Below are 24,790 nucleotides of genomic sequence, written 5' to 3' on the forward strand. Positions count from 1 at the left end.
AGAGAGAGAGAGAGAGAGAGAGAGAGAGAGAGAGAGAGAGAGAGAGAGAGAGAGAGAGGCGGATGTAGGACAAAATGTCAACGACGGATGAAGGACAAAATGTTAACAGTCAAAATGTCAGTGGAAAAAATGTCAACAGTCAAACTGTCAACTATGAAAGTGGTATTCAGGTCAAAATGTCAACTTTCAGATCATACATAATCTGTAACCCCCCCCCCCCCCCAAAAAAAAAAACACAACAAAAAACAACAACAACAACATCAAAAAAAACAACAACCCAAAAACCAACTTATTATTGTATAACCTTACATTTGACCTGGGCACTGTTTGCACTAAACGTGAATATGATTCTCTCTCTCTCTCTCTCTCTCTCTCTCTCTCTCTCTCTCTCTCTCTCTCTCTCTCTCTCTCTCTCTCTCTCTCACACATACACACACACACACACACACACACAGAGGTTGACATTTTGACCGAGATACCACATTAATAGTTGACATTTTGTCCATTGACATATTGACCGTTGACATTTTGTTCATTAAAAATTTTTCCATTGACACTTTGACCGCTGGCAATGTGTCTGCACAGCATTAAGTGTACAAGAAGCACCTAAACCTGATGAGTACTGGACGAAGAGTTTAAAAAGATAATGAGAGAGAAAACCCGCTGCCAAAACTCAGTGGGCTATTCCTATCGAAAAAGCAGCACGGGATCTTTTGTTTGCACTTTCCCATAGACAGAACAGTGCATACCATATCCTTTGATACACCAGTCGTGGAGCACTGGTTGGAACAGAAAAATCCCAATGGTCCACCGAGAAGATTTGATCATGCGACCCAAGAACCTAAAGAAGTTTCTTGGAGAGGAAACCCGCTACACTGTTCATTAGTAGCAAGGGATCTTTTATACCACCCCACAGACAGGATAGCACATACCACGGCCTTTGATAAACCAGTCGTGGTGCACTGGCTGGAACGAGAAATAGTCCAATAGGCCTACCGACGGGGATAGATCCCAGACCGACCGTGCATCAAAGCGCCACCCAAAGATGAGCGCTCTACCGACTGAGCAAACTCCCGCCCCAGAATTGAGATTATGTCTGTATACACCTCCTGTAACTCCGTTACTTAAAGACATGTATATCACTGCAACTTGTAGGCTCCTCACACCCCAAACAACATTTTTTTTAATGAGGGGTGGGTTGGATGACATCGATCCTATCCAAAATTGTTTTTTGGATTATTGGAATGTTTTATATTTACAAAGCCCCTAAGAGACTGGGTCTATGCGACTGGGGTCGCTGGGTGCTGGTTTAAAGAAGAAATGGTAGTGTAGACACAGTTTCGTATTACAATTAACAACTATTATGTTGCATTTTTACACTTAAAAACCTTATTTTATTATTTCTCTTTTGTATTCTTTTTGTGTAACGCGGAATTCAGCATCCAATTTTACCATGTTTTATATTCTTCATTCTGTTCACAACAAACCCTTCGTAACGACGTAGGGCCTGTATAGCTATTATGTTTACCATCAATAACCCATTTGTATCGACCAATTGTTGAAAATGTCCACCACGGGGCGTAACTGCACGGAGTCGTTTCTTCTGTTTGTTCGAACATTACTGTTAGCTACAGTGTAGAATTACAGAATGGAAATCGTGCTTGATATTTCTACCAAAGAATGAAATCTAAAAGAATTATAAAGAAAACCTTCGTTTGATCGCGAGCTATCAATGTTTGCAGAAGCAATGTAAGTTGGTGTGCTTACATTTGAAACCGTTTTCCAAACTAGGGTTGCGTTCATATATCACGAACAGCCAACATCTAGATGGGTAAGAGAATAAATCGACTTGATAAATTGTTTCTAAAAATATTGTTAAATATTTAAAGAAAAAACAAACAAGTAGATGCCAAGTTATAGTAGAACAGTCACTTGCGTATTCCCGGGTTTTGGTTACGGAAGTCGTTGCAAAATAACAAGTTGTCAATGATTTTGCACATTTTGTATTCTTTTATTTTCAAATAGCATCTTTTCACGTTCAATGTTTACGCAATATTGGTATTAAAGGGACATTCCTGAGTTTGTTGCATTGTAAGATGTTTCCGACTAATAAAATATTTCTACGATTAAATATATTTTCTTGTTTAGAATATCAGTGTCTGTATATTCAATGTGTTTCTGGTCGTCTTGATATTTGTAAGAAGCCCAAACTGGATTCTGTTTGTACGTACGAAAAAATAATATTTTAGGAAATAAAATGAAATTTAACCTAGTACAAATATTAGAACGATCAGAAACACGTTTAATATACTGCCACTAATATTTTATGCAGAAATATATATTTGACATGTAATTACAATCATTAAAAAGGGTCTGTTAGTCGATAACATATTAAAAGTTACAGCAAACTCAGGAATGTCCCTTTAATATCACTACCCTATCAAGACTAAGAAAAGTATAAGCTGGGGTGTGTATGTGCGTGCGTGCGTGTGCGTGTGTATATGTGCATGCGTGTGTATGAGCGTGTGCATGTGTGTACGTGTGTGTGTGTGTGTGTGCATACGTGTGTGTGTGTGTGTGTGTGTGTGTGTGTGGAATTGTTGCAGATGGAGCAGGTGTTCCCAGAAATGTTTTACGTAAAGTTCAAGAAAAAAGCACGAGAAATATTATAAAGCACAGGAAATAAACAGATATTAAACAATGTCGTACTACATATTTTGTACAATGTGTAAGAGTTCCAAGTATTCATTTAAGTATAAAATACAAAAACAAGACGTTTTAACAACAGTTAGCATCTTAATCAGTTAAAGGCGGGGCGTAGTCTAGTGGTAAAGCGCTCGCTCGATGCTCAGTCGGCGTGGTATTGAATCCCGTCGGCGGACCCATTGGGCTATTTCTCGTTCCAGCCAGTGCATCACGACTGGTATATCAAAGGCCATTGTATGTGCATATAAAAGATCCCTTGCTGCATTAGGACAGTTGTAGCGGGTTTTTTCTGATGACTAGGAAGTCAGATTTACCAAATGTTTAACATCCAGTAGCCGATGACTGATTAATCAATGTGCTCTAGTGGTATCGTTAAACAAAGCAAACAAACTTAATCAGTAATAGCAAATACATGGAACATTCTTTGAGGCGTCCGATTCAGGTAGCACTGACGCATACAGTCCGTTTGGGTGAAAAAGAGACCGATTAATTAACATTTAACTCTATAATTAATAATACAAAAATAATAATAATACCAGCCACACCACTTTGCACAACATTAAAATACAATTGTATCGATAATGTAAATGTTTCATAGCAAACTGCCATGAAATTGTAAATATCAATTCTCAATGTTTTGATAAAAGGATGGAGGCAAGTCCTGAAGGATACACCTCACCATTAATTACTCCATGCAGTTCAAGACAATTTCTATGTCCGAATGTATTCTGTGAAAAAAAGTAAAGAAAAGTTTGTTTTATTTAATGACGCCACTAGAGCACATTGATTTTTTTTATCTTACCACCGGCTATTGGACGTCAAACATATGGTCATTCTGACACTGTTTTGTAGAGAAAACCCGCTGTCGCCACATAGGTTACTCTTTTACGACAGGCAGCAAAGGATCTTTTATTTGCGCTTCCCACAGGCAGGATAGCACAAACCATGGCCTTTGTTGAACCAGTTATGGATCACTGGTCGGTGCAAGTGGTTTACACCTACCCATTGAGCCTTGCGGAGCACTCACTCAGGGTTTGGAGTCGGTATCTGGATTAAAAATGTCATGCCTCGACTGGGCTCCGAACCCAGGACCTACCAGCCTGTAGACCGATGGCCTAACCACGACACCACTGAGACCGGTTATTCTGTGAAAAAATATAACACTATCGATTAGAGGGTCATATATATATATATATATATATTTCAATTTAATTTTTAAAAATGTAATCGAGTTCATGTGGTCTTAAAATTTGTATTATATTTTTAATTCAGCTTTATAGGTTTACGTGCCAAATTTACCTGTTTTCTTTTGACACAAACGGACTGTACCAGAAACACAACAGAGGAGTGGCTAGGAGGCCATTTACGAATAGGCGTGGTTACAACTCTTCTAGACCCACCCACAAGAACACTATTACTGACAGCTATATGTAACAGAAAGAGGCGTGGTGACCTTTTTATTTCTTCTACCACCCATCTAGACACGTGTCTGTGTAACAAAGGTGTGGTTCTTTTACCAAATAATAATTATTTTTGTTATTTTATTAAAGCTATTTGAAACACTCGTATGACGAGTGTATGAAGTGGAGTAGACAGCCCTGAGTAAATATGTTTTGTTTGTCCGAAATATATATTATATTGGTGTACGCGTCTGAAGACATTTCACGACATCGACAGCGTCATGGATTCCGTGAAGATTTCGCTGCTGCTGCTGTGCGTGTCTGTGTGGATTGGAAACGGAAACTGTCTGCTTCAATACTGCAGTAAGACATTTAATGATTTTGTGGCTTTAGTAGATTTTTAAAATTATTAATCAGGCCTCTGTGCCAATAAATTCAAGCCAAGAGGTGCAAAATATCGCGCCTTATCTTTGAACAAATCGCATTTTATCAATGTAACACCGATTATTTTGAAGTGTGCGATTTTTCCCTCTTACTCCATATTTTCAGGTGTACGATTTGATTTGTTGTAAAATAATATCGTCTGTTTTAGCAGCTTACTGAAGAATTTATTTATTTTATATTTATCTAGGTTAGTATTTATTTTTATTAGAAACTGAAACGTGTTACAAAGGATTCTGTTCGTCAAATAAATGTTACAAAGGGTTCTGTTAATCAAACATTTGTTACAAAAGGTTCTGTTAGTCAAAACATGTTACAAAGGGTTCTGTTAATCAAAGATATGTTACAAAAAGAAAGAAATGTTTTATTTAACGACGCACTCAACACATTTTATTTACGGTTATATGGCGTCAGACATATGGTTAAGGACCACACAGATTTTGAGAGGAAACCAGTTGTCGCCACTACATGGGCTACTCTTCCGATTAGCAGCAAGGGATCTTTTATTTGCGCTTCCCAAGGCAGGATAGCACAAACCATGACCTTTGTTGAACCAGTTATGGATCAATGGTCAGTGCAAGTGGTTTACACCTACCCATTGAGCCTTGCGGAGCACTCACTCAGGGTTTGGAGTCGGTATCTGGATTAAAAATCCCATGCCTCGACTGGGATCCGAACCCAGTACCTACCAGCCTGTAGACCGATAGCCTGCCACGACGCCACCGAGGCCGGTCAAGATATGTTACAAAGTCTTCTGTTAATCAAAACATGTTACAAAGGATTATGTTAGTCGAAGATATGTTACAAAGGATTCTGTTAATCAAAGATATGTTACAAAGGGTTCTGTTAATCAAAGATATGTTACAAAGGGTTCTGTTAATCAAAGATATGTTACAAAGGGTTCTGTTAATCAAAGCTATGTTACAAAGGGTTCTGTTAATCAAAGATATGTTACAAAGGGTTCTGTTAATCAAAGATATGTTACAAAGGGTTCTGTTAATCAAAGCTATGTTACAAAGGGTTCTGTTAGTCAAAGATATGTTACAAAGGATGTTGTTCGTCAAAGATATGTTACCAAAGGGTTCTGTTAATCAAAGATATGTTACAAAGGGTTCTGTTAATCAAAATATGATACAAAGGATTCTGTTAGTCAAAGATATGTTACAAAGGATGTTGTTCGTCAAAGATATGTTACAAAGGATTCTGTTCGTCAAAGATATGTTACAAAGGGTTCTGTTAATCAAAGATATGTTACAAAGGGTTCTGTTAATCAAAGCTATGTTACAAAGGGTTCTGTTTGTCAAAATATGATACAAAGGATTCTGTTAGTCAAAGATATGTTACAAAGGATGTTGTTCGTCAAAGATATGTTACCAAAGGGTTCTGTTAATCAAAGATATGCTACAAAGGGTTCTATTAATCAAAATATGATACAAAGGATTCTGTTAGTCAAAGATATGTTACAAAGGATGTTGTTCGTCAAAGATATGTTACCAAAGGGTTCTGTTAATCAAAGATATGTTACAAAGGGTTCTGTTAATCAAAGCTATGTTACAAAGGGTTCTGTTAATCAAAGATATGTTACAAAGGGTTCTGTTAATCAAAGATATGTTACAAAGGGTTCTGTTAATCAAAGATATGTTACAAAGGGTTCTATTAATGAAAGATATGTTACAAAGGGTTCTGTTAATCAAAGATATGTTACAAAGGGTTCTGTTAATCAAAGATATGTTACAAAGGGTTCTGTTAGTCAAAATATGATACAAAGGATTCTGTTAGTCAAAGATATGTTACAAAGGATGTTGTTCGTCAAAGATATGTTACCAAAGGGTTCTGTTAATCAAAGATATGTTACAAAGGGTTCTGTTAATCAAAATATGATACAAAGGATTCTGTTAGTCAAAGATATGTTACAAAGGATGTTGTTCGTCAAAGATATGTTACCAAAGGGTTCTGTTAATCAAAGATATCTTACAAAGGGTTCTGTTAATCAAAATATGATACAAAGGATTCTGTTAGTCAAAGATATGTTACAAAGGATGTTGTTCGTCAAAGATATGTTACAAAGGATTCTGTTCGTCAAAGATATGTTACAAAGGGTTCTGTTAATCAAAGATATGTTACAAAGGGTTCTGTTAATCAAAGATATGTTACAAAGGATTCTGTTAGTCAAAGATATGTTACAAAGGGTTCTGTTAGTCAAAATATGTTACAAAGGATTCTGTTAATCAAAGTTATGTTACAAAGGATTCTGTTAATCAAAGATATGTTACAAAGGGTTCTGTTAGTCAAAGATATGTTACAAAAGATTCTGTTAGTCAAAGATATGTTACAAAGGATTCTGTTAATCAAAGATATGTTACAAAGGGTTCTGTTAGTCAAAGATATGTTACAAAGGGTTCTGTTCGTCAAAGATATGTTACAAAGGATTCTGTTAATCAAAGCTATGTTACAAAGGGTTCTGTTAATGAAAGATATGTTACAAAGGATTCTGTTAGTCAAAATATGATACAAAGGATTCTGTTAGTCAAAGCTATGTTACAAAGGGTTCTGTTAATCAAAGATATGTTACAAAGGGTTCTGTTAGTCAAAATATGATACAAAGGATTCTGTTAGTCAAAGCTATGTTACAAAGGGTTCTGTTAATCAAAGATATGTTACAAAGGATTCTGTTAGTCAAAATATGATACAAAGGATTCTGTTAGTCAAAGCTATGTTACAAAGGGTTCTGTTAATCAAAGATATGTTACAAAGGGTTCTGTTAGTCAAAATATGATACAAAGGATTCTGTTAGTCAAAGCTATGTTACAAAGGGTTCTGTTAATCAAAGATATGTTACAAAGGGTTCTGTTAATCAAAGATATGTTACAAAGGGTTCTGTTAGTCAAAATATGATACAAAGGATTCTGTTAGTCAAAGCTATGTTACAAAGGGTTCTGTTAGTCAAAGCTATGTTACAAAGGGTTCTGTTAGTCAAAATATGATACAAAGGATTCTGTTAGTCAAAGATATGTTACAAAGGGTTCTGTTAGTCAAAATATGATACAAAGGATTCTGTTAGTCAAAGCTATGTTACAAAGGGTTCTGTTAATCAAAGATATGTTACAAAGGGTTCTGTTAATCAAAGATATGTTACAAAGGATTCTGTTAATCAAAGCTATGTTACAAAGGATTCTGTTAGTCAAAGATATGTTACAAAGGATTCTGTTCGTCAAAGATATGTTACAAAGGGTTCTGTTAATCAAAGATATGTTACAAAGGGTTCTGTTAATCAAAGATATGATACAAAGGATTCTATTAGTCGAAGATATGTTACAAAGGATTCTGTTAATCAAAGATATGTTACAAAGGGTTCTGTTAATCAAAGATATGTTACAAAGGGTTCTGTTAAGCAAAGATATGTTACAAAGGGTTCTGTTAATCAAAGCTATGTTACAAAGGGTTCTGTTAGTCAAAATATGATACAAAGGATTCTGTTAGTCAAAGATATGTTACAAAGGGTTCTGTTAGTCAAAATATGATACAAAGGATTCTGTTAGTCAAAGATATGTTACAAAGGATGTTGTTCGTCAAAGCTATGTTACAAAGGGTTCTGTTAATCAAAGATATGTTACAAAGGGTTCTGTTAATCAAAGATATGTTACAAAGGATTCTGTTAATCAAAGCTATGTTACAAAGGATTCTGTTAGTCAAAGATATGTTACAAAGGATTCTGTTCGTCAAAGATATGTTACAAAGGGTTCTGTTAATCAAAGATATGTTACAAAGGGTTCTGTTAATCAAAGATATGATACAAAGGATTCTATTAGTCGAAGATATGTTACAAAGGATTCTGTTAATCAAAGATATGTTACAAAGGGTTCTGTTAATCAAAGATATGTTACAAAGGGTTCTGTTAAGCAAAGATATGTTACAAAGGGTTCTGTTAATCAAAGCTATGTTACAAAGGGTTCTGTTAGTCAAAATATGATACAAAGGATTCTGTTAGTCAAAGATATGTTACAAAGGGTTCTGTTAGTCAAAATATGATACAAAGGATTCTGTTAGTCAAAGCTATGTTACAAAGGGTTCTGTTAATCAAAGATATGTTACAAAGGGTTCTGTTAATCAAAGATATGTTACAAAGGGTTCTGTTAGTCAAAATATGATACAAAGGATTCTGTTAGTCAAAGCTATGTTACAAAGGGTTCTGTTAGTCAAAGCTATGTTACAAAGGGTTCTGTTAGTCAAAATATGATACAAAGGATTCTGTTAGTCAAAGATATGTTACAAAGGGTTCTGTTAGTCAAAATATGATACAAAGGATTCTGTTAGTCAAAGCTATGTTACAAAGGGTTCTGTTAATCAAAGATATGTTACAAAGGGTTCTGTTAATCAAAGATATGTTACAAAGGATTCTGTTAATCAAAGCTATGTTACAAAGGATTCTGTTAGTCAAAGATATGTTACAAAGGATTCTGTTCGTCAAAGATATGTTACAAAGGGTTCTGTTAATCAAAGATATGTTACAAAGGGTTCTGTTAATCAAAGATATGATACAAAGGATTCTATTAGTCGAAGATATGTTACAAAGGATTCTGTTAATCAAAGATATGTTACAAAGGGTTCTGTTAATCAAAGATATGTTACAAAGGGTTCTGTTAAGCAAAGATATGTTACAAAGGGTTCTGTTAATCAAAGCTATGTTACAAAGGGTTCTGTTAGTCAAAATATGATACAAAGGATTCTGTTAGTCAAAGATATGTTACAAAGGGTTCTGTTAGTCAAAATATGATACAAAGGATTCTGTTAGTCAAAGCTATGTTACAAAGGGTTCTGTTAATCAAAGATATGTTACAAAGGGTTCTGTTAATCAAAGATATGTTACAAAGGATTCTGTTAATCAAAGATATGTTACAAAGGATTCTGTTAATCAAAGCTATGTTACAAAGGATTCTGTTAGTCAAAGATATGTTACAAAGGATTCTGTTCGTCAAAGATATGTTACAAAGGGTTCTGTTAATCAAAGATATGTTATAAAGGGTTCTGTTAGTCGAAGATATGATACAAAGGATTCTGTTAGTCGAAGATATGTTACAAAGGATTCTGTTAATCAAAGATATGTTACAAAGGGTTCTGTTAATCAAAGATATGTTACAAAGGGCTCTGTTAATCAAAGATATGTTACAAAGGGTTCTGTTAATCAAAGATATGTTACAAAGGGTTCTGTTAGTCAAAATATGATACAAAGGATTCTGTTAGTCAAAGATATGTTACAAAGGATGTTGTTCGTCAAAGATATGTTACCAAAGGGTTCTGTTAATCAAAGATATGTTACAAAGGGTTCTGTTAATCAAAATATGATACAAAGGATTCTGTTAGTCAAAGATATGTTACAAAGGATGTTGTTCTTCAAAGATATGTTACCAAAGGGTTCTGTTAATCAAAGATATGTTACAAAGGGTTCTGTTAATCAAAATATGATACAAAGGATTGTGTTAGTCAAAGATATGTTACAAAGGATGTTGTTCGTCAAAGATATGTTACAAAGGATTCTGTTCGTCAAAGATATGTTACAAAGGGTTCTGTTAATCAAAGATATGTTACAAAGGGTTCTGTTAATCAAAGATATGTTACAAAGGATTCTGTTAGTCAAAGATATGTTACAAAGGGTTCTGTTAATCAAAATATGTTACAAAGGATTCTGTTAATCAAAGATATGTTACAAAGGGTTCTGTTAATCAAAGATATGTTACAAAGGATTCTGTTAATCAAAGATATGTTACAAAGGATTCTGTTAATCAAAGATATGTTACAAAGGGTTCTGTTAGTCAAAGATATGTTACAAAGGATTCTGTTCGTCAAAGATATGTTACAAAGGATTCTGTTAGTCAAAGCTATGTTACAAAGGGTTCTGTTAATCAAAGATATGTTACAAAGGATTCTGTTAGTCAAAATATGATACAAAGGATTCTGTTAGTCAAAGCTATGTTACAAAGGGTTCTGTTAATCAAAGATATGTTACAAAGGGTTCTGTTAGTCAAAATATGATACAAAGGATTCTGTTAGTCAAAGCTATGTTACAAAGGGTTCTGTTAGTCAAAGCTATGTTACAAAGGGTTCTGTTAATCAAAGATATGTTACAAAGGGTTCTGTTAATCAAAGATATGTTACAAAGGATTCTGTTAGTCAAAGATATATTACAAAGGGTTCTGTTAGTCAAAATATGATACAAAGGATTCTGTTAGTCAAAGATATGTTACAAAGGATTCTGTTCGTCAAAGATATGTTACAAAGGGTTCTGTTAGTCAAAATATGATACAAAGGATTCTGTTAGTCATAGATATGTTACAAAGGGTTCTGTTAGTCAAAATATGATACAAAGGATTCTGTTAGTCAAAGCTATGTTACAAAGGGTTCTGTTAATCAAAGATATGTTACAAAGGGTTCTGTTAATCAAAGATATGTTACAAAGGATTCTGTTAATCAAAGCTATGTTACAAAGGATTCTGTTAGTCAAAGATATGTTACAAAGGATTCTGTTCGTCAAAGATATGTTACAAAGGGTTCTGTTAATCAAAGATATGTTACAAAGGGTTCTGTTAATCAAAGATATGATACAAAGGATTCTGTTAGTCGAAGATATGTTACAAAGGATTCTGTTAATCAAAGATATGTTACAAAGGGTTCTGTTAATCAAAGATATGTTACAAAGGGTTCTGTTAATCAAAGATATGTTACAAAGGGTTCTGTTAATCAAAGCTATGTTACAAAGGGTTCTGTTAATCAAAGATATGTTACAAAGGATTCTTTTAATCAAAGATATGTTACAAAGGATTCTGTTAGTCAAAATATGATACAAAGGATTCTGTTAATCAAAAATATGTTACAAAGGGTTCTGTTAATCAAAGCTATGTTACAAAGGATTCTGTTAATCAAAGATATGTTACAAAGGATGTTGTTCGTCAAAGATATGTTACAAAAGGGTTCTGTTAATCAAAGATATGTTACAAAGGGTTCTGTTAATCAAAGCTATGTTACAAAGGGTTCTGTTAATCAAAGCTATGTTACAAAGGGTTCTGTTAATCAAAGACATGTTACAAAGGATTCTGTTAATCAAAGATATGTTACAAAGGATTCTGTTAGTCAAAATATGATACAAAGGATTCTGTTAGTCGAAGATATGTTACAAAGGATGTTGTTCGTCAAAGATATGTTACAAAGGGTTCTGTTAATCCAAAACATGATAGACAGCATTCTGTTAGTCGAAGATATGTTACAAAGGATTCTTGTAGTCAAAGATGTGTTATAAAGGGTTCTGTTAATCAAAAGCATGTTACAAAATATTATGTTAGTCAAAGATATGTTACAAAGGGTTCTGGTAGTCAAAATATTTTACAAAGGGTTCTGTTAGTCAACACATGTTACAGAGGGTTCTTTTAATCAAAATCATGATACAAAGGATTATGTTAGTCAAAGATATGTTACAAAGGATTCTGTTTGTCATCCCATGTTACAGAGAGTTCTGTTAATCAAAAACATGATACAAAGGATTATGTTAGTCAGAGACATGTTGCAAAGAAAGAAAAGTCAGGAAATCCATTTAACTATCATGTGAAAAATATTTATAGGGCTCTAAGATTTTATTTTATGTCCATGCATATATCCAAGTATGGCACTAAGTTCACTGCACTGTGTGGTGTTTGTTTTAACAGTTAATGGTTGGTGCTTTATAAGAACCAGCGTTGTGGCCGTATTTGACCGTAAAAGAACTCTGTCCATATCATTTTGGTCGTTACTTGTTTTAATAAATTCCTCCATAGCTATAAACATGGACCATGTTTTAACAACAAACTATTTATATTTCCACGTTTACTCGTTCATATACTTTTGTCTTTTTGACATATGCGTGCAGGAGGGGAGGGACCACGTCCCCCTAACTCTGAAGATAATACATTGGGCCTCAGTTAAATATTAATATACAACTCCCCCACACCCTGTCACCTCTCTGAACACTTATGCTGAACATGCATTCATTCCAGTATTTAATAGCATATAATGGCAGTTACTCTTTTGTTATTCTTAAGTCAACTATGCACATATTTAATAGTAAGAGATATAAAAATTGCGAACGCAGCATCTGCTACTACGGACGTTTGACAGATGCGAATATCAATAATAAATTTGTATTCTTGATAATTATTATATTAGTGATTTGTTGTTTTTTAATTTACTGTTTTCATTGTCTAGAGTCATGCACGGTGTGGAGCCCTACTAACGCGCTGTGCAGATACTGCTGTGTAAATGTCTACCAGTGCTGTGAAAACCCAGGTATGTTTTTTTTTACTAGAAAATGGACTCTAAGTTTAGTTAATCTACAAACCTGTATCACATCTGGATAAAGTTACAACAGAGTGAAACAAGAGACTGTGACTTTGACACGGTGAAATACCCTCGAAAAATAGAATAGAACTCGAATCCATAACCATACGTTTTTAAAAATATGAAAAATGCATTTTGTTTTGACCAGGATGACCAGAAACACTTCGGAGAGATAGACAGCCACATTCTTTATTTACGTCTCACCTTGTGTACAGATTAAAATAAAAACAAGAGTTCAACAGTAATAATACAGTAGTAAAAGTACACAAGTCACTCCTATGAAGTTATCAGAGACTTTAAAAGCTATTAAAAGACTATCCAAAACATTTAGAAGTATTGTATTGACAAAAAGTGAAACTAAAACCCCTAAAATATGTATATGTCTATATGTATACAGATGTTGTCCACGTAATAAAATAAGATGACAACTTTTGGCTTATATCTGGGTGGCTTAAAAGTAATGACTTTTTCTCTTTATCTATCGGATGTACGGAAATGGATACTAGTAGTCTAAACAATACAGTCTACGTAATGTATGGTTTCAGTTATCAAAACCGGCTCTAATAGTGAAAACTACGTCGTAGTGTTTCAACACTAGTGTCTGACACCATAACGGTAGGTCTACATAGGCATCTAAATCTAATGTATGATACTTTAGCTGATACTTATACTGCATACTTAGAATATTCATCCTGCAATCAATAAAATTATATAAATGTTGTAGCGAGATATGCCGACAAGATAAATTTATATATTTTCGGTCACTGACCAAAAATATTATAATAGCTTTTGAGGGAGGGAACTCATTTTAAACTGGTTATCATCAGCAAAATGTTTTGTATTGTTCTGTTATTTATTAATTTATTTTCAGTTGATGGTTTTGATTTTTATAAAACGTTGATTTTTTTTTTTATTATCAAAAATAAGAAATAAATTATTGTTATTTAAACACTATTTTCTTTTAGTGTAAAGATAGTGTAGGCAACACGGCATTCAACATTCATGGACTTGCAATTCTAAAAAATGGTAAAGTTGGTAAATAACACGGTTCATCTCATTTATGTGAAACGATAGAAAAGTGATGCAATTTTATAAGAAACATTTCTTTCATCACTGAAAACGTTATGCTACAGTCAAGACTATCAAGGAAATGTTTTATATAACGACGCACTCAACACATTTTATTTACGGTTATATGGCAGACTATCAACTGTCAGAACAAAGTTGGCCAACTTTCTGCGATTAAACGAACAAACAAAACACAAACAAATACAAAATCTAAATAAAATATGATCTTGTTTGTGAATTTAATTATAAAGATTGTATTTCATTTAGGTTCATCTGGGTATGAAAAAGACAAACCCAACCCCCAACCCCCCCCCCCCCCAAAAAAAAAAATCCCCCAAACAAACCCAACAACACCCAAAACCAATTCACACAGTTTGCGCATGCTTTTCATTGTCAATACCCTGATGAACATAAAAGCAAGGTCAAGTCAGGTCAAGTCAAGTCAGATCAGGTTATAGGTTTTAACGTGCACATTCAGAACAAGCTGTTGCAGCACACGCCAGTCATGGGCGCAGGTGTCGACTTTCGACGGGCGAGGGAGCACAAGCAGCCCGACCAGGGTCTGTAGCTAGACGGGCGAGGGAGCACAAGCAGCCCGACCAGGGTCGGTAGCTAGACGGGCGAGGGGTGCAAGGGAGCACATTCAGCCCGACCAATGCCTGTAGCTAGACGGGCGAGGGAGCACATTCAGCCCGACCAGGGCCTGTAGCTAGACGGGCGAGGGAGCACATTCAGCCCGACCAGGGCCTGTAGCTAGAAGGGCGAGGGAGCACATTCAGCCCGACCAGGGTCGGTAGCTAGACGGGCGAGGGAGCACATTCAGCCCGACCAGGGTCTGTAGCTAGACGGGCGAGGGGTGCAAGGGAGCATATTCAGCCCGACCAGGGCCTGTAGCTAGACGGGCGAGGGAGCACATTCAGCCCGACCAGGGTCTGTAGCTAGACGGGCGAGGGGTGCAAGGGAGCACATTCAGCCCGACCAGGGTCTGTAGCTAGACGGGCGAGGGGTGCAAGGGAGCACATTCAGCCCGACCAGAGCCTGTAGCTAGACAGGCGAGGGAGCACATTCAGCCCGACCAGGGCCTGTAGCTAGACGGGTGAGGGAGCACATTCAGCCCGACCAGGGCCTGTAGCTAGACGGGCGAGGGAGCACATTCAGCCCGACCAGGGTCGGTAGCTAGACGGGCGAGGGGTGCAAGGGAGCACATTCAGCCCGACCAATGCCTGTAGCTAGACGGGCGAGGGGTGCAAGGGAGCACATTCAGCCCGACCAGGGCCTGTAGCTAGACGGGCGAGGGAGCACATTCAGCCCGACCAGGGCCTGTAGCTAGACGGGCGAGGGAGCACATTCAGCCCGACCAGGGTCTGTAGCTAGACGGGCGAGGGAGCACATTCAGCCCGACCAGGGCCTGTAGCTAGACGGGCGAGGGAGCACATTCAGCCCGACCAGGATCTGTAGCTAGACGGGCGAGGGAGCACATTCAGCCCGACCAGGGTCGGTAGCTAGACGGGCGAGGGGTGCAAGGGAGCACATTCAGCCCGACCAATGCCTGTAGCTAGACGGGCGAGGGGTGCAAGGGAGCACATTCAGCCCGACCAGGGCCTGTAGCTAGACGGGCGAGGGAGCACATTCAGCCCGACCAGGGCCTGTAGCTAGACGGGCGAGGGAGCACATTCAGCCCGACCAGGATCTGTAGCTAGACGGGCGAGGGAGCACATTCAGCCCGACCAGGGTCGGTAGCTAGACGGGCGAGGGAGCACATTCAGCCCGACCAGGGTCGGCAGCTAAGCGGGCGAGGGAGCACATTCAGCCCGACCAGGGTCGGTAGCTAGACGGGCGAGGGAGCACATTCAGCCCGTCCAGGGTCGGTAGCTAGACGGGCGAGGGAGCACATTCAGCCCGACCAGGGTCGGTAGCTAGACGGGCGAGGGAGCACATTCAGCCCGACCAGGGTCGGTAGCTAGACGGGCGAGGGAGCACATTCAGCCCGACCAGGGTCGGTAGCTAGACGGGCGAGGGGTGCAAGGGAGCATATTCAGCCCGACCAGGGCCTGTAGCTAGACGGGCGAGGGAGCACATTCAGCCCGACCAGGGTCTGTAGCTAGACGGGCGAGGGGTGCAAGGGAGCACATTCAGCCCGACCAGGGTCTATGGCTAGACGGGCGAGGGGTGCAAGGGAGCACATTCAGCCCGACCAGAGCCTGTAGCTAGACAGGCGAGGGAGCACATTCAGCCCGACCAGGGCCTGTAGCTAGACGGGTGAGGGAGCACATTCAGCCCGACCAGGGCCCTGTAGCTAGACGGGCGAGGGAGCACATTCAGCCCGACCAGGGTCGGTAGCTAGACGGGCGAGGGGTGCAAGGGAGCACATTCAGCCCGACCAATGCCTGTAGCTAGACGGGCGAGGGGTGCAAGGGAGCACATTCAGCCCGACCAGGGCCTGTAGCTAGACGGGCGAGGGAGCACATTCAGCCCGACCAGGGCCTGTAGCTAGACGGGCGAGGGAGCACATTCAGCCCGACCAGGGTCGGCAGCTAAGCGGGCGAGGGAGCACATTCAGCCCGACCAGGGTCGGTAGCTAGACGGGCGAGGGAGCACATTCAGCCCGACCAGGGTCGGTAGCTAGCGGGCGAGGGAGCACATTCAGCCCGACCAGGGTCGAGCTAGACGGGCGAGGGAGCACATTCAGCCCGACCAGGGTCGGTAGCTAGACGGGCGAGGGGTGCAAGGGAGCATATTCAGCCCGACCAGGGCCTGTAGCTAGACGGGCGAGGGAGCACATTCAGCCCGACCAGGGTCTGTAGCTAGACGGGCGAGGGGTGCAAGGGAGCACATTCAGCCCGACCAGGGTCTGTAGCTAGACGGGCGAGGGGTGCAAGGGAGCACATTCAGCCCGACCAGAGCCTGTAGCTAGACAGGCGAGGGAGCACATTCAGCCCGACCAGGGCCTGTAGCTAGACGGGTGAGGGAGCACATTCAGCCCGACCAGGGCCCTGTAGCTAGACGGGCGAGGGAGCACATTCAGCCCGACCAGGGTCGGTAGCTAGACGGGCGAGGGGTGCAAGGGAGCACATTCAGCCCGACCAATGCCTGTAGCTAGACGGGCGAGGGGTGCAAGGGAGCACATTCAGCCCGACCAGGGCCTGTAGCTAGACGGGTGAGGGAGCACATTCAGCCCGACCAGGGCCCTGTAGCTAGACGGGCGAGGGAGCACATTCAGCCCGACCAGGGTCTGTAGCTAGACGGGCGAGGGAGCACATTCAGCCCGACCAGAGGCGGTAGCTAGACGGGCGAGGGAGCACATTCAGCCCGACCAGGGTCGGCAGCTAAGCGGGCGAGGGAGCACATTCAGCCCGACCAGGGTCGGTAGCTAGACGGGCGAGGGAGCACATTCAGCCCGTCCAGGGTCGGTAGCTAGACGGGCGAGGGAGCACATTCAGCCCGACCAGGGTCGGTAGCTAGACGGGCGAGGGAGCACATTCAGCCCGACCAGGGTCGGTAGCTAAGCGGGCGAGGGAGCACATTCAGCCCGACCAGGGTCGGTAGCTAGACGGGCGAGGGAGCACATTCAGCCCGACCAGGGTCGGTAGCTAGACGGGCGAGGGAGCACATTCAGCCCGACCAGGGTCGGTAGCTAGGCGGGCGACGGAGCACATTCAGCCCGACCAGGGTCGGCAGCTAAGCGGGCGAGGGAGCACATTCAGCCTGACCACGGTCGGCAGCTAGACGAGCGAGGGAGTACATTCAGCCCGACCAGGGTCGGTAGCTAGACGGGCGAGGGAGCACATTCAGCCCGACCAGGGTTTGTAGCCAGACGAGCGAGGGAGCACATTCAGCCCGACCAGGGTCGGCAGCTAAGCGGGCGAGGGAGCACATTCAGCCCGACAAGGGTTTATAGCTAGACGAGCGAGGGAGCACATTCAGCCTGACCATGGTTTGTAGCTAGACGAGCGAGGGAGCACATTCAGCCCGACCAGGGTCGGTAGCTAGACGGGCGAGGGAGCACATTCAGCCCGACCAGGGTCGGTAGCTAGACGGGCGAGGGGGCACATTCAGCCCGACCAGGGTTTGTAGCTAGACGAGCGAGGGAGCACATTCAGCCCGACCAGGTTCTGTAGCTAGACGGGCGAGGGGTGCAAGGGAGCACATTCAGCCCGACCAGGGTCGGTAGCTAGACGGGCGAGGGGTGCAAGGGAGCACATTCAGCCCGACCAGGGTATGTAGCTAGACGGGCGAGGGGTGCAAGGGAGCACATTCAGCCCGACCAGGGTCGGTAGCTAGACGGGCGAGGGGTGCAAGGGAGCACATTCAGCCCGACCAGGGTAGGTAGCTAGACTGGCGAGGGTTGGTTTTGGTGATATTCAATTTCCAAATGTCCCATAGAATTAAAGCCAATAGAACATGTTGCGTAATTTTGACACACAATTTAGAATGGTTCATCAAAATCGAAATGGAGCTAATTGGGTGATTTCAGTTAGTTGATCGCAGACTTAACGTAGCTCCTTGCTGGAACCTTTTGGAATTTGGTAGAGTGAGCCGGTATTCTTTTGCGTAAAAGAAGGTCAGGTCAGGTCATTCAGAGCACGCTGATTTAGCGCACGCCTGTCATGGGCACAGTTGCCGGTGTCACATATAATTTGCACTCCCGTGGATTTGCACTCCCCAGTCAACATTATACGTAGAATAAGCACTCCCCAGTGCATATTATACATGTAATATACACTCCCGCAGTCTATATTATATGTATAATATGCACTCCCTCTGAATAATATGCATTCCCCCATTTCATGTAGGCTATAATAATTTGTTTAATGTATTCAGTATTCAACATAGCAGTGCATAGTATATGTATAATTATAACCAGGGGAGTGCAAATAATTCAAGGGGAGTGCGTATTATACGTATAATAGTAACTGTGGAAGTGCTAATTATAATGACTGCGGAGTGCATATTCTTGGGGAGTGCAAATTAAATGCTACACCTGTGTAACGTGGTATTCTACGTAGAAAAGTAACCAGGGGTCAAAATAACACGTTACACCGGCCTCGGCCGGCTCCTCCGTCCTGAACAGAAAAGGGTTGGGGTGGGTGGGAGAAGGAACCGTGCAAGAGAGCACCAGAAGCCCGACCGGAATCGGTAACAGGTCGGGGGGGGGGGGGGGGGGGCTATGGAAATTAGAATATCCCGTAGGATTAATGCCAAAGGGAAAAAGGAGCGCAATTAGAATGAAGGAAATTTGGCTTATTTTTGACAGGTCCGCCGAATTGGAAAGGGGAGATATATATATATGTTTTTGAACTTAGTATGCCGAGAGTAGCTCGTTGCGTAAAAGAAATAAAGACAGTCTTTAAATACTAGTGTGAAACCAAAACTGACACGTAACTGACACGTGACTACCACCCGTATTTATTTCATTCTTACAGGAAGGAACACTGCTGACTGTGATCAACTGCCCTGTCCGTGTAAAACAGACACAACGGCGACCACTCCGGCAACTACCACCCCGACAACTACCGCTCCGACAACTACCACTCCGACAACTACCACTCCGACAACTACCACGCCGACAACAACTACTCCAACAACTACCACACCGACAACTACTACTCCAACAACTACCATAGCGTCAACTACGACACAGACAACTACCGCACCAACTACCACTCCAACCACGCCTCCTACAGTGACAACCCAAACAACTGCTACAGTTACGACTGCAACAGCGTCAGTAACACCAGAAGACCCAGCGCAGACATCGACAGCTCCGACGTCGACCATGGCCATAACGACCCCCGCACCGAGGAGTAAGTTATTTTACATGTACAGTGGGTGATCAACAACTATTTAAAAAATATATAAATATTTATTAACCCTTCCTCTTTCGCGTACACGGAATTGTCTAGTAAAACTTGGTTCACAGGGCTGAAACCGTTAATGAATTACATTGTGTTCGGGGAGGGAGAAAGACCTGGCGGGGACGTAGCCCAGTGGTAAAGCGTTCGCATGATGCGCGGTCGGTCTTGGATCGATTCCCGTCAGAGGACTACTAGTATTTTTTGTTCCAGCCAGTGCGCCACGATTGGTATAACAGAGGCCGTGGTAATACTGTCTGTAGGATGGTGCATAAAACTATCCCTTGCTACTAATGGAAAAAATTTATGCAATACAGCGGATCAATTGAGGACAGTGGCTAACGTAAATACACCTTACACCTTACACCTACTCGATTCTCATCAAGTTGTTAAAACTCACTGGTACTGGGACAAGAGTTAGTGAGAATTTTTTTTATGTAGCGGCCTTACACCTACCCGATTCTCATCAATTTGTTAAAACTCAGTGGTACTGGGACAAGAGTTAGTGGTTAGTGAGAGAGAGTGTGTTGTAGCGGCCTTACACCTACTCGATTCTCATCCAGTCTTTAAAACTCTTGGGCCTTGTTCACAAATCATCGTAAGTTTACGTCTGCGACTAGCGATTATTCAGGTCATACGTTTACACATGTTTGGCATTTATTTAAATCAGAAACTTATATCATTATGGAAGATGGAGCATTTTAAAGACCAAAGAAAATTAAATGTTTTTTTTACTTCAAACTGCATTAGTTGTACTGTTAGTAGTAATAAGAATTGTGATTTAATCGTAGATTTACGTTTACGTGCTAAACTTGGCTTACGATGTTTTGTGAAATTGGGTCCAGTTGTCCTAGAAACCCAGCCCTAATCCAGTCAATGACTAAGTCAGTAGCTGGATCCGAAATGGGTAAAATCATACCTCCCTCGGACTATAAAGCTGACCCAGCACCTTCCAGTCCTACGGCCAATGACCTAACCATTACGCCACCGAGGGGGTTTGTATTTATACCTTTTGAAGAAAAAACATGCAAATCTTTACAAAGTAAACGGATGTAAATGTTAAAGGGTACATATGTTTTGTAGTATACAGCTATTAACTGTAAAGGGGTGCACATTTCTGCAAAGTAAAGAGATGAGCAATGTTGCACAGTGAAAGGATGCACATTGTTGCAAACTGAAGTGATGTTTAGTTCACATGAAATGTATATACAACTCGCAGACTAAATTTTTTTTTGTTTAAAGACACTACTTGAGCACATTGATTTATTAATCATCGGTATTGGATGTCAAACATTTGATAATCTAACAAAAGAGGAAACCCGCAACATTTCTCCATTAGTAGCAAGGGATTTTTTTATCATCACCATCCAACAGACAGGGCAGTACATACCACAGCCTTTGATATACCAGTCGTGGTGTATTGGCTGAAACGAGACATAGCCCAATTGGCCCACCGACGGGGATCGATCCCAGAACGACTGCGCATCAAGCGAGTGCTTTACCTCTGGACTACGTCCCGCTACCAAATCAGACTAAAATAATTGAGAGAGAATTACATCAGCAAACAACACAATTACTGTCACAATTTTCCAAACTTTATTTAAGAATTGAACGTGAAATTTTTTGAGTTTCATGCTAGTATGAAACGCAAAACCGCTTTACACACTATATGAATGGCGTAGCGCGTTAGCGCGAAGCCATTCATACTAAAGTGTGTAAAGCGGTTTTGCGTTTCATACTAGCATGAAACTCAAAAATATTCACGTTCAATTCTTATAATTCCAAACACATAACCATGTCATTAATGTAAACCTCTTTAAAATAAAAAGTGAAATCTATTTTCCAACTATTTACTATTTTATTAACACGACATTCATACTCAACATTAGCGGAATCCCTATGGTGGTTTCGGCTTTTTCCGTCAATAGCCGAATGAGAGAATGACAATGTTACAATCATTAATACAATTCATATTAATTTTTTGCATTAAATATCAATACCAACTAGAAACATTTTGAATTCACTAGAAACATATAACGTAAGTAATTTTAATAACTTTTAACCTGTAATAAAAATGTCTGAAGCGATCTATTTTGTATGGTATAATTTATGTGAAGCGGTTGGTGTATGAATATTTAACTAAGAACTGTGGATGGGCGCCATTTTTTGATTAGTCCAGATTTACCAATTACGACGTTGAAATTACAATTATAAAATGTTTGAGTGCGTGAAAATTCCATGTGTTGATAGATTTGACATGGAGAAAGTGTTTTCAATGTTTCCGGAAATGGATGAAACATGTGTGTCGCGAGTTTCTGTGTTTACTGGCCTTGTAATTGTGGAAGTGGCAACACAGGATGGTTTTGGCATGTGTGACTTCAAGTGGTGCGACACAAGTATTCGTGACATTTGACAGTGCCATGCTGATGTTTCGTTTTTGGAAAGTGGAACATTCTCTGTTGTAGCTTCGAATTGAAGCTTCGTTCCTGTGTCCCGACATGTACATGATATACCTAGTTTCAAAACCCCGATTCGTTTAAAGATTGGATCGCAGTGGCTATGTGTTGTGTACGTCATACTACAATGCCGTTGAATGCGCGTTACTGCTAATGGTTGGCATGAACTGACTGAATTTTGTTTTTGAAATCGCTTTTGTAAAAGACCAAATTCCATTGGAATTATACACTTTTTTTGGATCGACAAAATAGATTTTTAGCTGTGGGATTTTGAATTCACTATAAACATGTAACGTAAGTAATTTCAATAACTTTTAACCTTTAATAAAAATGTCTGAAGCGACCTATTTTGTATGGTATAATTTATATGTGAAGATTTTTAGAAGTTTACAAGTTTGACAGCAGACGATTACTGTTTGATGTCTAAAAATAGAATCTCAAGGAAATTCCTCGGGGATTCCTTTGTTGACATAATTCATAAAGTAGTTCAGGCTATATAGCCAAAAATAGTGCTAAACTGAGATTCATGGTGCTATGAATGCCAGTTTTTATCATCACGTGATACGAATTTGACCAATCCAAGGGTTTATAATAAAGTGATTTTTTAGAGATTGGAATTATAATAATATGACATTTAATTTATTTTTATTAATCCCCTTCGTGCTGAGAAGCACATAAGGCTGTAACCAGAGATCGCAACTGCTGCCTGTCTTTTGCCAGCTTCTCCAGCAGCCCCCAGCTCAGACTGCCCTCTCGGATTTCCTTCTCTACTGTTCTCGTTTCCTTTTCCCAGGACATTACCAATCAAAGTAACTTGATGAAATATGTAAATCAATGTGCTCTAGTGATGTCGTTAAAAAAAAAAAATATATATGTTTATTTTTTTTTTTAACTGATTTAAGATAGGGGTTGGGTGGTGGGCAAGGATGAAAGTAATGGCATTTTTGAAAGTCTGGCTGCTCGCTTTGACCATATTGTTAACAAAAATGTTCGTTATCTTTGTAGACTGTACTTTACCAGGAGCAGGAGTACGGAAGCGTATCCTCGGGGGTGCGGATACAACAGTGTGTGAACGTCCGTGGATGGTGCGCTTTGTCCTTACCCTTGATTTTGGTCCTCTAGCACCACCTATAAAATCAACCATCTGTAGTGGAGCGCTCATCAGCAACACACAGATACTTACTACAGACAAATGTGCTGAGGAGTACGTGAAGTTATTACTTAACGTTCTTATTACATAATTTCTCGTTCTAGCCAGTGTACCACGATTGATATATCAAAGGTTGTGGTATGTGCTATCATGTCTGTGGGATCGTGCATATAAAAGATCCCTTGTTACTAATGGAAACATGTAGCGGCTTTTCTCTCTAAGACTATAATCAAAATGACAAAAAATTTAACATCCAATAGCCGACGTTTAAGAAATCAATGTGATTCAGTGGTGTCATTAAACAAATTGAACTGTTTTGAACATGTTCAAAACTGTCGGGAATAATCGTGAATAAAGTTGAAATCGTAACTCAATCTTACGAGTTCTTGAGGACGCCGTGCGTAATCGTAATATGTTTGTAGACTCATTCGGGATATTCTTGGCTAAACGTGGGGTGTTCGTACGACTATTGAAGGGTATTTCACTACATCTGGCTCTTTCTCTGCTTCTGGTTCTCCACGGGTACGCTAGCTCTTCCCTCGTCCCTTGCAGCCGGTTGCTGACTTCATGAAGAGCGGCATGGTGACGTTCACTGCTTGCAGGCAGAACGTCGAATGAAATCTGACCTCTTCGGCAGCCTTCATATAGGCGTCTTGCGGCAGTCGTACTGGTTCTTGAGGCAGTCGTTCCGATTCGTGTAGCAGTCGTGCGGATTCGTAGGCGTGTCGTAGTAATTCTTGACGCGTTCCGCATTAATCGTCATGATTCGTAGCGTATTCGGGAAGGCATCCTAGCGGACCATTCGACGCGGTAAGACGTGTTTGTTTCGCTTGTGCACACTGCACGTTCTTTCGCGGCTCGACTTGGGGACCCTTCACTTGGTTGTTTTTGTCAGCGAAGTGAAGTTTTCTACTGGGATGTATGCGGCCATTGGAACTGATTGAAAGTTGGAACGCTTCTCGTTTCGATAGTCTGCACCACCAGGTTGGATTCTTTTTTAGCGAGATTCCTTGCCTCCACGTCATTTCTCCGGCTGACTATGTTGACTTGTTTCTTTCGTGACTCGTATGACGGCCATTCTGCAGAACGCCACGGTTGTTCGCGTTTAGTCTCTACATGCCCGAGCCTGTCCTAGCAGCACTGGAAGATTGACCACCCCACTCTAAGAAGAAATAAGAAGCGGGGTCGGCCCTTACTACTCGTTTCTAGACTTTACTTTGTTTTATTGTGATACCATCTCGTATCCTCCGGAGTCGGGCCCGTCCGCACCACTATACCAACCCATGACGACTGGACTATACCCTAGTCTGATTCTCTCTCTTGGTCAGACGGATCTGGCTTCTCAAGATCTGTATT

At 40.6% G+C, this 24,790-nt stretch overlaps 1 protein-coding gene across 1 annotated transcript in view; it reads left to right on the forward strand.

Annotated features, from left to right (window-relative positions):
* Positions 1 to 4,367: 4,367 nt before the first annotated feature.
* Positions 4,368 to 24,790, forward strand: part of LOC121389498 (cell wall protein DAN4-like) — a 29,062-nt gene continuing 8,639 nt past the window's right edge. The window contains exons 1-4 of the mRNA XM_041521150.1: positions 4,368 to 4,469; positions 12,777 to 12,857; positions 19,400 to 19,780; positions 23,290 to 23,488. Coding sequence (XP_041377084.1) covers positions 4,388 to 4,469; positions 12,777 to 12,857; positions 19,400 to 19,780; positions 23,290 to 23,488 — 743 coding nt within the window. The 5' untranslated portion in view covers positions 4,368 to 4,387. The remainder of the gene's footprint in view (positions 4,470 to 12,776; positions 12,858 to 19,399; positions 19,781 to 23,289; positions 23,489 to 24,790) is intronic.

This window comes from Gigantopelta aegis, chromosome 14 (genome assembly GCF_016097555.1).
Source record: "Gigantopelta aegis isolate Gae_Host chromosome 14, Gae_host_genome, whole genome shotgun sequence".
Taxonomy (NCBI): domain Eukaryota; kingdom Metazoa; phylum Mollusca; class Gastropoda; order Neomphalida; family Peltospiridae; genus Gigantopelta; species Gigantopelta aegis.